The sequence below is a fragment of the Quercus robur genome, chromosome 8, assembly GCF_932294415.1.
Source record: "Quercus robur chromosome 8, dhQueRobu3.1, whole genome shotgun sequence".
Classification (NCBI taxonomy): Eukaryota; Viridiplantae; Streptophyta; class Magnoliopsida; order Fagales; family Fagaceae; genus Quercus; species Quercus robur.
In genome coordinates, this window is record NC_065541.1 from 16,222,629 (window position 1) to 16,237,977 (window position 15,349).

At 34.7% G+C, this 15,349-nt stretch overlaps 1 protein-coding gene and 1 pseudogene across 1 annotated transcript in view; both read right to left on the bottom strand.

Moving 5' to 3' along the window:
* Positions 1–14,804, bottom strand: part of LOC126694791 (G-type lectin S-receptor-like serine/threonine-protein kinase At4g27290) — a 78,029-nt gene extending 63,225 nt beyond the window's left edge. The window contains exon 1 of the mRNA XM_050391290.1: positions 13,285–14,804. Within this exon, the coding sequence (XP_050247247.1) occupies positions 13,285–14,560 (1,276 nt within the window). The 5' untranslated portion in view covers positions 14,561–14,804. The remainder of the gene's footprint in view (positions 1–13,284) is intronic.
* Positions 7,555–15,349, bottom strand: part of LOC126694792 (G-type lectin S-receptor-like serine/threonine-protein kinase SD1-1) — a 54,653-nt pseudogene continuing 46,858 nt past the window's right edge.

Genomic DNA, 15,349 nt, shown 5'->3' on the forward strand with positions numbered 1-15,349 from the left:
CTTGTTTTCTATTGTGACACACCTGTGCTTGATTGTAGCTTCTTTCCTAGCAAACTTCATCCATGTTGAATTGCATCTTGGGCTTCTTCTTGAATTCAAGCCTGGGCTGGATGCTCTACTTCTTTGGGCTGAATCTTTACTTCATGGCAAGCTCTCTTCTCTTGAGTTGGCTTTATAATCGGCCTGGCCCACCTAGCATTCAACTTGTGACTTGTTCAGCCTCTCAATCATGAATAGCCTTTATTTTCCACAAAACAAATATAATATATAATTAGTCACAAAATAATATAAAAGTAAGGCTAACTATGCAAATCTGATGGTACTTTATTGTATATATTTCATGCAGATCAGAACTTCTCACACATATACACTTATATTAGATTAGTTTAGAGTAGAATTCTATCTATCTTAAAAATAAAAAAAATAAAAAAAAATAAAAAAAAAAGTCTATTCTCTATTAAGGCTTGCATTACAAATACCAATGAATTTGTCATAGAAACCAATCCTATTTATAAGTTTATGTGGTGTAATACTTAATTAGGCAAAAGTGGGGGCACCTTAGACATTGTGTCTATTATTCCCACAACATAAGCTTAATCTAGTGCTATGTAATAGAATTTGTGCAATTTCAAAATCACAAAGTGACTAAAAAGGGGAAAAAAATAAAAGATTAATTCAAAAATGTTAAATCAATTAAGCATTGCTTATATGAAAGATTAAAGCAAATAATGGGACATCAAATGTTATTCAAACTAATGCAAACACTAACCTTCTTTTATTTTTATTTTATAGGTAGATAGTGGTGGAAGGGGGATGGTGGGGTTTGAACCAAAAACATGGGACACCACAAAAAATGTCTTTCCTGCTAGGCTATCATTTGCACTCCCAAAAATTAATCTAAGAGGCTAAACATATGGATAATTGGAATTTCAACAAAGAATTAGTCAAGTTCCTCAAGTATCTATACATAAAAATATTAATAGCATAATGGTGCTCTATGGTAAATTATATTTTGTCTTATTTTCTTTTTGGTGTTTTTTTAAAGATGATCAACTAAACAAAGTAAAAGCTTACTAAAAAAGCTTACTAAAAAAGCTTAGATTAGCTAAAAATCTGTTGGCAAAGATGCTGATTATTTGTAGGCAAAAATGCACTTTTGGTCCCTACATTTTGGGCCGATTCTCAATTTGGTCTCTAAATTGATTTCACTCCTCGGTCAATCCCTGATTTCAGAAAATCGTTTTTATTTTAGTCCCTCTCATCAACCCAATAATAGAAAATGCATACGTGGCAAATGGAATACATTGTTGGCATATTAGATGCTGACATGGCTAATAAAATAAAATAAAAAACCACATCAACATGCCATGTCATCATCTAATTTAAAAAAAAATTAATTTATCAATTTGAAAAAAATTATAAAAACATAAAAACAAAATAAAAGAATAAAAAAAAAAGTTTCAGATTTGAACATGAATACACAAGAACTCAAGAACATAAAATTCCTGGGCATTCAACATCTTTCCCATAAAATTTCACCAAACATTGAAAAAATTCACATCTAAAAAGCCAATGCCTAATATTTTCATCACAACATTTTCTTTCCACCCAAAACCAGAAATTTTCTTATGAAACAAACACACACAAACCCAGATAATCATCATCATTTTCCCCAGAAAATCAAGATTTTCTTTCAAACCAAACACTAATCGCACCTCATCGCCGCATCAACACTTATCTCTCCTTCTTCTCTTTTCTCCTCAATACCACAAAAACCCCATACACACCACCACCACCAACATAGATTCATCCATATCTCGCCGCCACCACCACCATAGGCGACTTAACAGACACTTTGATGCCATCAACGACTCCTCCGCTTCCAACCCTAGCTTTAATTGCGCCTAGCACTACTACTCCGCAATCCTCGCGTCCGTTACCTGTCCGCGAAGATTGTCGAAACAAGGATGCCACGTCGACGCTTATCAATGCCTAGGGTTGCCGTTACATGGAGCTTAACCGCAAGAATCTCCGTTCCTCTAATGGAACCCTATCTTCGTCGTGGATTTTCTTCGATCTTCTTGACTCTTTGATCGAATCTAATGTGACGGTTAAGAAGCCAACTTCGACTTCGGTTCCGATTCAGATTCAACATCCTCCGTCGTTGTCTTAGTCTCCTCCAGTGGGGGTTCCGTTGTATCAACATCAACAACTACCACCGATCTCGGCCCATCTCTCTCTAAACCCAGATCAAACCCTAATCCCAAAGAGAAAGCCGAAAGAGAGAGATCTTGATCTAAGGAAAAGCCGAAAGAGAGAGAGAGTTTCAGACCATATTTTTGTATAAAGAGAGGGATTTTTTTTTTTTTTTTTAAAGCTGATGAAGTTAAAGAAAAATAAAAACAGAATCAAAAAGAATTAAAAAGATAATGATTTTTGATTTTTTAAGAAATGATTTTAGTTTAAATTAGATTTAGGGTTTTTTTAAAATTTAATTTACTTTTTTCTAATTTTCTGAGTTGGCTTTTTTTATTAATTTAAATGCTGATGTGGTATTTAAAAATACTAAATATAGTTTTTATTATTATTTTATTAGCTACGTCAGCAAACAGTGCATTCCGTTTGCCATGTATGCATTTTCTGTTACTGAGTTGACAGGAGGGATCAAAATAAAAACTTCTGAAATCAGGGACTGAAGGAGTGAAATCAATTTAGGGACCAAATTGAGAATCGGCCTAAAATGTAGGGACCAAAAGTGCATTTTCACCTTATTTGTAATAGAATGACCGAAATAAAAATAACAAACGGATTTGAGAATAACACATAAGATTTCTGAAAGGAATTTTGCCTAACACATAGGATGCAACAATAACTCAATTACTACACTGAAATTTCTACAAATAAACAAAAAATATATATATTTCATTATCAATATGATTCATATCAACATCAAGAATTTCCACAACAATGATGGGCCAAATAAAACTAAGTTGACAATTCTAAGTCAATTACGAATAAAAAAAAGTCAATATCATTGAAAATTTGGGGAAGGAAAATGACAAAATCACTTCACAAAGACCTAATGTAAGAATACCAAAAAGAAAGGGGAAAAAAAGATCATTTCTAATTGTGGATTTTGTTCACCTCAAAAGTCTTCTTATTGTCGACTTAACTTTGAAAATCTCTAACAGAAACAGCTGATGTCTTCTCAAAATGGCGAAAGCTAAAGCTTGATTGAAAAATGTGGAGAATAATTAGTATTGATCTTTTTTTTCTTTTTTCTTTATGTAAATGATGGGGTGATTGTATCTAGAATTTACATTGGTAGATATAACATTTTAAAGTTTAAATAAATAATTGACATGTGAGTGAATGAGAGATAAGGTTGTGAAAAATTGAAAATTTGGAAGAGGAAACATTGGTAGATAATCGAAGAGACACAAAACTCATCTTTGGGCTAAAGATTTGGGGTACTGCAGTTTGGTTTGAATACTTGAAATTTTCATTGTATCTACTTAAATGATAATGAATTATTCAATTTTAACAGTTACTTGAAATTATAAAGAAGAAAAAGAAAAGTTGAAATCATTTTGGGTAATTGAATAGTCAAACATTTGTATCTAATGAATAGTAACATTTGTAATTTGGAACAAAAACATTTGCACTTAAGACAAATAAATAGTCACAGTTGAATAGTAATAGAATGCATCAACAGGTTATTCCATGATCTATATTTAATTATTTTATAAAAAAATAGAAAGAAATGTACGACATGGAGGATGCAGTAGCTCAACAAGAGTGTAGTAATATTAAATACTACACTTCAGCTTTTAGAGATATATAGATATATATTAGGATCAAAAGTTTTGTAATTTTTCATTTTAAAAAAAAATTATCTTGATTCAAGCCATGTAATTGTTATTTTCTTTTGATCCAAATGATATAATTCAATTCAATATCAACAAAGATGTATATTCATTCATGGTTTTATTTATTTTTGATAAAATAAGTGGTGACTCCATACACATACACAGAAAACACACCCCAAAGGACTTCCATGACCAATAGGTTTAGCCTAAATTTAGTAAAAAAAGGGGATCCTCACACTATGCCACCTTCAAATAGCTATCAAGGGTTGTCCATCAACCTGTTTTACTCAACCCACCCGATCTAGCTTGAAGACCCATGGGCAGATCTGAATATCCAATGGGTCAAATGTGGGTCTGTTAGTGTTAAAAATCGGAGTTTTGATTTGAGTTTGGATCCCACAATTCCTAGCTCGTAGAAAACGACCTGACCTCTCATAAATTTAAAAGAGAAAACATTTTAGATTATACTGTCACAATCTTAAGACCAGAAGCCCCTTATTTTTAGAGTTTTCAATGCTCTCTCTTTCTTTCTCTCTCTCTCAAATCCCTTGTTAGGGGGACCAAAATTTGACTCCCTACAACAACTCTAAAAACAAACATGTGGAGTGTGATGTCAAATGTCAAAAAAGATTTGAGTGTGTCTTCCTTAACATCAATTAATTTTGAGGTGGAGTGGCACAACTCCCAATCTGAAAAATGATATTAGAGCCAAGGTCAGGGATTCGAGTTACAGGAGTGTCATTGTGAGGGAGGGATTGTTGGGGGGACCACAACTTGACTTCTTATGACCTCTCTAAAAACAGGCTCATAGGGTGCAATGTCAAATGTCATAAAGGATTTGAGTGTGTCTTCCTCATCACCAATTGATTTTAAGGTGAAATGTCATAACTCACGATCCAACATCCCTAACCCTAGCATCTGTAGCCAAGTTTTCCTTATTGCCACCATTGTTGATTCACAGTTGTCGTTGCACTTACCATTCTTGGTTAAGTTTCACTCAAACCCCACTCTCTTGTAGTAAAGCCTCCTCCAAGGCTCTTATCTTGTTCAATCTAATGGTGGATGTATTGATTTTGTGATGGATGTGGTGATGATGGGGGAGGGAGTGGTGGTGGTGTCGGTTGAGTCATCTCTTTCTCTCTCTCTCTCTCTTCATTTTAGTCTTAGATATGGGTTTGTGGTATTTTTGGTCCTATTTGGTTTTAGTCTCAAATCTGGGTTTGTTGTATTTCTCGTGTTGTTTGATTTCTCTAACTTTCAATTGTAGTTGTAAGGTGTTTAGGTTTGTGTTCTTTTGGTTTGATTTCTTTTGAGTATTTGTTCTTCAAATACAGAATCACCTAACAGCTCTGACCCACTCAACCAATGACTCAAGCCACTAGGTCTGACTTGAATATTCGATCAGTAGAAGGTCCATTTTCTATTCACCCAATTGATCTAGTTAGGTTAGGTGTGGTCAACCTTAACCCTAATCTGACTCGACCCATGGACAGCCCAAGCTATGTTTCATTCTTTTTAAATCCAAAATGTTGGGAAATTTAGACCCCGATTGATAGAATTAACAAGTTTTAAATCCAAGTTGTTAATTAGATTTATTGTCAATAAAACTTGATAAAACAAACAAACATCAATATCATGTCAAAATTATGCAGCGGAAAAATAAATAAGATAAGATATGATGACCCAGGAAAACCAATTAAACAAACTAGTTTCACAGTAAAAAAAAAAAAAAAAAACATGGGGGGAAACCTTCCCAAAAGCAATCCACTATAGAAAAGAGAAGTCTCAGATCTAGTACAAAACCTTTGTCCCTAACTCTACAATCCCCGTAGATGAACTCACAGCAGAAACCTTCTACCGCTTCAAAACCTCTGAACTTTTCAATATATGAACACCACCCTTTGATGCACGAATCCCAATACGTGACTAACCAATTCTGCGAATCCCAATACGCGACTTAATCACCAACTAGAAGGATGTTGGCTGCAAAGTTCTTCACTTCATCAATAATGAAGATCAAGAAGCACTTGGTTACAAAACCCTAAGGCGCAAAGACGCAGTAGCTTCTTTCAGAGAGAATAAGGCATCGGTCACGTTTTGCATATGTTCGCCTTGTATTCTCTTATGTGACGACCTCTAAAATAAGCCTTATATAGGTCTAGGGTTGTGAATCCTTACACAAATACAAAAACTTGGGCCGAAAATCAGATCTGAAAATCTGAATTCCCGTAACCTTGATCGATCGTAAGGTGTCGAGGAGGTGTCGAGCTTTAAACTTTGATAGATACAGCTATCGAGAAGCTATCGAGGAGCTGTCGAGGAGACAGGAGCTTTCTCGATTGATCCACCAGCTATCGAGAGGTGTCGAGATTGAGATAACAATCAACTGAAGAGCTCGATAGATAGCCTAGCTGTCGAGAGGTGTCGAGCAGTTGTCGAGCTATCTATCCACAGGTGTCGAGCTATTTGTCCAGCTTTATGAACAACTTTTCTTAAGCTCGATAGATGCAGTTGTCAAGCCAACTATCAAGTTTTAATGAATTTGCACTATCAACTTGTTTTCTTGGACAGACTTGAAGTCTTTAATACTAGACTTGAACAACATGTTTCTTGAAGTATTAAACACATCTTAGATCTACCCAAATACAAGTAAAGTGTGTTTTGTCAAAGGATTAACCAATTACACAAAATATGTCCTTAACACAAAACAAGTCAAATTTGTGTTCATTTTGAAGGCTCAAATGTCTACTTTCCATTAAAACCTGACAGGTATGCTTTCACACAAACCCTTCTTAGAAGATCAAGGTCGGTCAACGGTGCAACCCTCAAGGGGATCCTGCCAATCAGCTTCCCTGCACCTTACGAGTTTACTGGCCCGTTAACTCACACACATGTCAGACTCCTTGGTTCATGTTTCAAGATGGGCCGAATGGAAAGCCCGTATGCTGATGCCAGGAGCACGCAGATGCTGAGGCACGCCGTGAGGCATGTGCTGCCTGGGTTTCCTAACTCGAAAAATAAAGGGAGAGGGAGGGACGTAAGGAATTCATGTCACTTGTCCAGTTATCCTATAGTTGATTAAAATAAATTAACTGGGGCTATGTCCAGTTATCCTATAGTTGATTAAAATAAATTAACTGGGGCTATGTTTCTTTTTTAATGAATGGGAGAATATAATACTCATCATAGCAAAAGTTATAAAGTTCACAAATTCACAAAGTAACTATGATTAAAGTAGATTAATGCTTCATTAACTAATATGAATAATTACATGACATAAGAACAATTGTAAATTACAAATGCAACCTTAAAAAGCTACAGTAGGAAATGAAAAACAACTGAAAATTTATTATCATGGAAAAGATATCGATCAAAAAAAAACATCAACTTTTAAAATTTAAGCATATCGAAACTTTGTTGTCTTTGAGAAGCCTTTGATGTGCCCTAAACCCCAATATAGTTTTATTGACACAAACTAACTTTGACATGTTGTCATTAGTTTCCAAACATTTCTTTGAACCCTATGATTTTAATAATGTAATATCTCAGAAACAACATAAAGCAATAAGCAAACAACAAATTTCATCTTGATTGCTAGCTTACAAGCCAATAAATGACTTGTTAGTTTTAGATAACTATTTCAAGGTGAGAAATTTTCGAATGAGAACTTGAAGTCTCATTAGAACTACTTTTTTCCGTTATTAAGAAACTGGTTAAATAGATTATAAGTAGCCTCAAACTTTTTAGTTATTGAGGAAGCCATTTCAAATAAGACTGATGTTACAAACTTAGGAAATAAAACTATGTTTAACTTACAAAATGTACAATAGAAATATCAATTATTAGATATGCAATAATAAAATTAATACGACGTTTGGCTATCGAGCCTCTAACAGTGTAACAGTAATTTCATTGGTTGAGGATGATTGATTCTTGCTCGATGAAGATGATTTTTTTCCTACAAAAGAAGCAGGCTCTTTAGGTTCAGGTAATGAACTCTCACCATGCAACATCATAACCACAGATGACATGTTAGGCCGATCCTCAAGATGTTGTTGCAAACATAAGAAACTAATCCGCATGCAACGTACAATCTCCAATAAGATGCAAGAGTCCTCTAAGCAAGTATCAATAAGTTCTAAAGGCTTGCCTTCTTTCCATAATTTCCATGCCTAAAACATTAATAAATTTCCTATCATTATTCATATCATTATCTATGAAATGGAAAGTCAACTATTTTGATAACTCACATTTCCAACAAGGTTTTGACCATGGCTTGGATGGGAAGATCCTCGATTTTTCTTTCCACTTAATATCTCCAACAACAATATTCCAAAGCTAAATACATCAGATTTTACTGAAAATAGACCATCAATGGCATATTCAGGTGCCATATAACCACTGCAAAACATCATTAAGAATGAAACACTTTGATTATGAAAAAAAAGTTGATAATAGAGCATGTTAAGAATACTTACTAGGTTCCAACTACTCTATTTGTATTTCCTTCAGTTTGATCTCCACCAAAGATTCTAGCCAAACCGAAGTCAGAAATTTTTGGATTCATATTACTATCAAGTAAAACATTACTTGCTTTGAGATCTCTGTGTATGATCCTCAATCTAGAATCTTCATGGAGATAGACAAGCCCCCGCGCAATCCCACAAATAATGTTGAAGCGCATAGACCAACCCAAAACTCTAGCTCTTGTTTGATCTGGCAAGTTTCTCATTCTTGTTTATACTAATTCCAACTTAAACAATAAAACAAGAAATTGGAATTTATTTAAATAAGAATAAAAAATGAACAAATTTTTCCTCCAAACTGGGTTAGGAAAATGTCCTCCACATGCATTATTTTTCATGATTCATTAAATAATTTGAACAAGATATATGACAGTTAAGTAGATTATGTGACAAAAAGTACACAAGGGTAGATTTTAAAGTTTCCATGTAGTGGATATTTTCTCTAAATTGGTTTGGAGAAACATTGTCACAAAAAACAATACATGAAATTTGGCAAAGAATTATTAAGTTCTTGAGAAGTTCAAACCAAAAATGAAGGAGTCTAAGCTTCCGTTGGGCATGTATTCATAGATTAGGATTGTCTCATGTCCTTCAATGCAATAGCCTAAAAGCCTAACAAGATTCCGGTGCTGCAATTTGGCAATCAACGTAACTTCATTTTTAAACTCATTCGATCCTTGTACAGAATTTTGTGAAAGCCTTTTCACAGCAATTTCCTGTCCATCTGTAAGTGTACCCTGAAATTCTCATTTATTAGTATATTTTATTGATATTGAATATGATGAGAGCTGCATTTTCTATGATCTGGTCTTTATAAATCCTCCTGTGAGTTTACCTTGTATACGAGTCCAAAACCCCCTTCACCGAGTCACCGAGCTTGTTATTGATTGAAAAGTTGTTAGTGGCAGTGGCTATGGTAGCTAGGCTGAAGAATGGAACCTCTAAGTCTTCACTTTGGCCTTCAATGTTCTGGTCTATCATAACATTGTTCTCCATTTTATCTGATAAGAGCAAGATGGTCTATACATTATTAAAAGAAACTAAAATATGACAACTATTAAATTCAGTTTAGTCCTATGAGAAATTATTATATAGCAAAATTATTATTTAATTTCAAATTAAATCAATTATATGATCCAAAATTTCAATATTGTGTTCCAACAAACAACAAGTCGCCAAGCCTTGTTGCATAATAATAAAAATGATAAAAGCATGAGACACACGATATACTAATAATGTGGAAAAACGAAGGAGAAGTCATAAAAAGGGTAAAGCACTACAAGAATAACTTTTACTAAGGGTAATCTATTCTAACTAAGAAAACTAATTATCAGAGGAGTTTTACAATTTGTTATACTTATACTATATAGTTTTAGGAGATAACTCACTCTTATGACCACAACTAGTTTGGAACTTTTAACTTATTCTTCTATGTATCCCTTCATAAATGACACATCTGCATGAGCAAACTAGAAACTTTGGCACACTCTAAGGTGCTTCCTTAAAGATTTGATCTAAAGTGAACTAACTAGAAGAGAGACTCTTGAGATTTCAAACTTTGGATCACAAGCTTTTTATAGAACTAAAGGATTTTCTCATGAAAGCTCATGGGATAAAAGACATGAGTTTTCTCTCTAACAATGTGTTTAGTTGGGTGAAAACAGGGAGAATAGAAAATGGGGGAGAAAAAAATATGAGAAAAAATGGGACCACCAGAATCTTTTCTCCCAAATTTGGGGTGATTTTAGGAGAGAAAATGGAGAGGAGAGTGGTAGATAAGAAAATACTAAATCTGCCCTCTCTCCATTTTGGTTATGTGCTTAACGTTGTTCTTATTCTTGTTCCTTTTTTTCTTTTTCTTTTCAAGTGCTTTTTCTCTTTTAATCAAATTTTCGATTTCCCCTTTTCTTTTTTGAATCAATGGTGGTTATTTTTTTTCTTTTAACCAAATGGTGGGTTTCACCTCTAATTGTTCATATATATATATATTGGAAAATTTAGACATTGGTTGATAGAATTAACAAGTTTTAAATCCAAACAAACATCAATAGTAAGTCAAAATCATGCGCAACAGAATAGTAAATAAGACAAGATATGATAACCCAAGAAAACCAATAAAACAAACTAGTTTCACAGTAAAAAACCTGGGGGGAAACCTTTTCAAGAAGCAATTCGCTATAATAAAGAGAAGTTTTAAGATCTAGTACAAAACCTTTATTCCTAGACTCTACAAACTAGTAGATGAACTTACAGTAAAAACTTTCTACCACTTCAGAACCTCTGAACTCTACAATATATGAACACTCCACCCACAATCACAATTGGAATCTCCAACTAACTTTAAGAACCTTTTGAAGGTTTTCTTCACAGTAGCAAGTATGTGGTGGTTGCTATGACTTCAGCTTCTTCACAAACGGAATCTTCATATCTACTTTGAAACTCTCTGGTTTAGTGAAATAGAGAAAACTTGGTTACAAAAACCTAGCCACATAAACAGAGTCTCTCTCTCCCTCTCTCTCTTAAAAGCCTTATAATATATGGCTTTTGATGTCCTTTAATTACCGATTCAAACGGATCTCAATTCGGGCTTCAAACGAATAAGTTAAAGTCTTTTTCGCATTGCTGATTTTTGCTAATCTGCGACACTTGAAGTATTGAGGAGGTATCAAGATTGCTATCTAGGAGGCAGTAGGTTTTGAGCTTCTATCGAGTCATATCTAAGTATTATTGAGATTAAGATTACTATCGAGAGGTATCAAGACTATCGAGGTACATGCTGAAAATGTGTTTTTTTTTTAGCTTTTCTTAAGCAAACTTTGTGTCTTCAACTTGGTTTTTAATTACAACTTCAAGACACATCAAAACTCAATAAAAGACACATAATTTGGCATGGTTTGACAATACCAAAATATATGACCCTAGCAATATATATATATATATATATATATTATAACAAAGAAAAAAATATAATATGAACTGTGTTAATTTTTAAATTTTAATTGATAATAAGTAATTTTTTTTAATGATTATAAAGAAATTATTTCTTATATTACGTACTAGGGGTATGGGAGAAAATGTATACACACTACATTTTCTGTACTCTCATTTTTCTTCTCAACAAAATAAATGAGTTTTCTGTCGCGTCACTTTTCCATCCCAAAACCAAACAACATGAGAGAAAATTAAAATATCTTATATCCTCCAACTTTTCCATCCCTTCTTCATTTTCTATCCCCTAATCAAACAAAACCTAAAAATGCTGATGACTTCCTACTTCTCTAAAAGTGCTTACATTTTGCCACTCTAACATCAGACTCATTTTAGTAGGTGTTTACATGTAGGGTTAAAATTCTAATCTTAACAGGATTCAGATTATGTTTTTGCGATTCTCACTTGAGTGAGCCTCAAGCTAAAGTTAGGCAAGGCCTTGCTTAAGCAAGCTTTAATGAACCGCATGAGCCTGTATGTATTTAACTGCTTGAGCTGGCCTTGTTTACCTCTTAAGTGAGTACATAAATTAACCCCCTTTTTTTCCCATCAAATAAATTACATAAAAAAAAAAAAAAAAAAAAAAAAAAAAAAAAAAAATTTACTGAACACCCATATTCTTCTTGTTAAATATTAGCATTGAAGTGTACACCATGTTGAATATGCTAGAGTAGATGAGAAAGAGGAGACATAGAATAGTAATATGACAATACGAGAGTTACGTGGTTGAACCTTGTCAACCTAGGTCTACGGAGGAAACCCTTAAGGGTTACATCTTTATTGTACGTAAGAGTGTAGTACAAAACTTATGTTATAATAAACCATAATATTAGTATATAAAGGAGACTAAATCCTAAACTACTAGCAAGTAGGAGAATTGTCTTGCACACAAAGTAGATGGGTTGGTCCTATTACATTGGGCTAATATGTCTAATATATCTCTAACGTTGTATATCCTTTAATTTTCTCTTTTAAATTAGAATAAACCACAATTGTACATGCCTCATTACGTTAACAAAAGTAAGCTCCCTTCCAATGTTTTACTTTTCATACTGTTATTGTCTATGGGCTTTAGGCTCTCTTTATTTACTTGTATAGCACACATACTTATACTACACACTCTGCCTCTTATATAAAGGCAATCTTGTATGTTTTATTACTTGAAAAATACAATACACTCATTCAATATTTCTAACACACACAATTAGTTAATTTTAACAACGAATTTATATTCTTTGCGTTGAATATGCTTGTTTTATGTTCTTGAATCAGATAAGCTTACCAAATGTAACTTGGTCCTTCGAGGATAGAGTGAGAGCTATGCAAAATTTTCATGGAATAAACACACTTGCTATAAGTACTACAAGTATTTCAAGTTTGCTCACAATCGTGGTCTAGTGACATTGTTTAATTGACTTGCGTAATTCTTTCAATTGGCTTATGCAAATTTTCTTCCTTAAGCATGATTTTATATTAAGATCAAAATGGCTATATATCACAACTTTTATTGTTCAACATCTTACTAGCTGCTTTGTACGATTCTAGAAGTTAAATTACACAATCTTCGATATCTTTTCCGGAGCAAGAGAAAGTAATATTACCTCTCAAGCTTGTCATTTTGCAAAGGCAGTAAAGAATCCAGAGCACCCCAAAAACAGAGGCAATGGCAACCACAACTATTACTATCACCTTCATCTTCTGCTTGCCTTTAACTACGTCATGGTTGAATTTGCAACAAAACAGATGGAAACAAAGATCTTAGTTTGGATTGCACATCAAAATACGAATAAGTTGTACTACAGAGGATTTGATGGCACATCGATCAATATACGAATGGTTGGATTCACAACAGAAAAAGCAAAAATATTTTAGGTACAGCAGTGAAGACTATAGGCCCTTACCTTGCTCTGAAGCTGGCATTCGAATATATACATCCTGCCAATTAGCTGCAGTCGGTTTAATATCAATTAGATCCCCATACCAGAGGACGCAGCCACTTCCTCCATCTCTGATATCTAAGTTTGAGTAAGCCATGCAGGAACAGTTGTTCAAGCATTTGACTCTGCATTCCTCAAGATTCATACTTTGGTTCACCCAAGAATACGTGGTATCTGGCAATTTGTACCCAACAAATTTATCAAACCCAATTTTTTCTTTATCCTGGCAGCTCAATTGCGTACTGCGTACACATCCCTTAGACCACTCCTCTGGATTCCATGTTTCCGTTGACTTAGGCTTGAATCCTTGTATACATTGACACCTAGGTGACTCACCAATGATACAATTTCCATAAACACCACATAAATTATAAGTGTCACATTCGTCTCTTGGAAAATGATGGTACAGGCTCCATTTTCCATCGACCAATATGTAGCGCTCATACCGAGTTTGGTTCAAAACTGCTCTTGATATTACAGAATGCTGAATCATGTCGAATATGAAGTATACCTCGTCCTTGTTGGAGACGAAACTGAAGCTGTAAACAGGGGTGGCCCTTATCTCTGGTGCACCACTGAAACCAAGGCCATTCCATGGGCCAGTCCGGAAGTACATCTTGGAGCCTTTCTTCATGACAATCTCAGGGTAATTATGAAGTTCAATCCCCCAACTCAGTTCTCCTGGAGAGGGGTCATCTGGACTCTTCCATGCAGTTAGGCGCCTTTCAAGACCAGTCCTTAAGTCCCATCCAAGCTTCATCCCTGGTAGCCACGTATCAGAAGGATAGTCATAGCTTTGCCACAAATAATTTTCTGGGTTTTCATCATTATCTTTCCTTAATACTAGATTTCCTGAATCTAAAAGCTGTACTATTGAATTCCCCGCCTCTTTTGTTGAATTTGCTGACCAAGCAACAGTCGAATTTTGGTTGAGAAGAACAAGACTACCTGAACTGTTTACCATCAACACGCCAGACGAGTTTGTGATTGGATTGCGCCGGTTTGCTACCCAAACAACCGTTTTAATTGAGATATTGGTGTACCAAATTCCCAAGTAACGGTTAGTGGAATCACCTGGACTGAAGAACCCCAGAACAAAGCCTCCATCTTTAGAAACCAAGGTTGTGCCCTCAATATCACTTAGGGTTTGGGATTGAGTAATGTTGTCAGCGGCATGTGAGAATAAAAAGTAGAAAAGAAAGAAACTGGAACTCAAAATCACAAAAGCAGAGATGTCCATTGCTTTCTGTTCTTTGAGCTAGTAGCCAATAATTTAAAGTGAGACCCATTATGATGAGCAAAGACTATAACATAGAAAGTCATGCATTGACTCAAGCAAGTCGCCACTCTTTGAAATTTCTAAAATTTGTTGTGAACAAGAATTTCCACATTACTCACTTTCGTAGATGTCACCTTTTTTGTAGTTTGTCACTAGGATGTGACAGAAAGGCCGGCAAAGGAATGGAATGGTGAGCACTGATGTCCGTTGCTTTCTGTTCTTTGAGCTAGCAACCAATAAGTTAAAGTGAAACCCATTATGATGAGCAAAGACTATAACATAGAAAGTCATGCATTGATGGTTGAGACTGAGGCAGTTGAACAATAACTTAAGGTGAAAGTTCAAAAACGTGTACAAAAACACTTTTGAACGTTTAGACCCCCAAAAACCAACTTAACCAACACAAGCAATATGTCAAACAACTAGTGTGCGGAAACTTAACATATGCTATAATATGAAATTGGTTAAACAACTATCTAAGCCATAACAAAATAAACCACAGCAGATAATTTAAAGGCAGAGATAGAGAGGAAGGAAGATGCAAACACAGAGATAACACCTGATGTGTTATCGAAGAGGAAACCGAAGACCTCGGCGAAAAACCTCTCCGCCGCCCTCCAAGCGGTAATCAATCCACTAGAAAATACAGTTGGGATACAAGGACAACAATAGACCCTCCAAGCCTAATCTACCCAATGCACCTAAGCCCTCCAAGCTTCTTGCTCCAACGAGGTTGCGCCGAACCTTTTT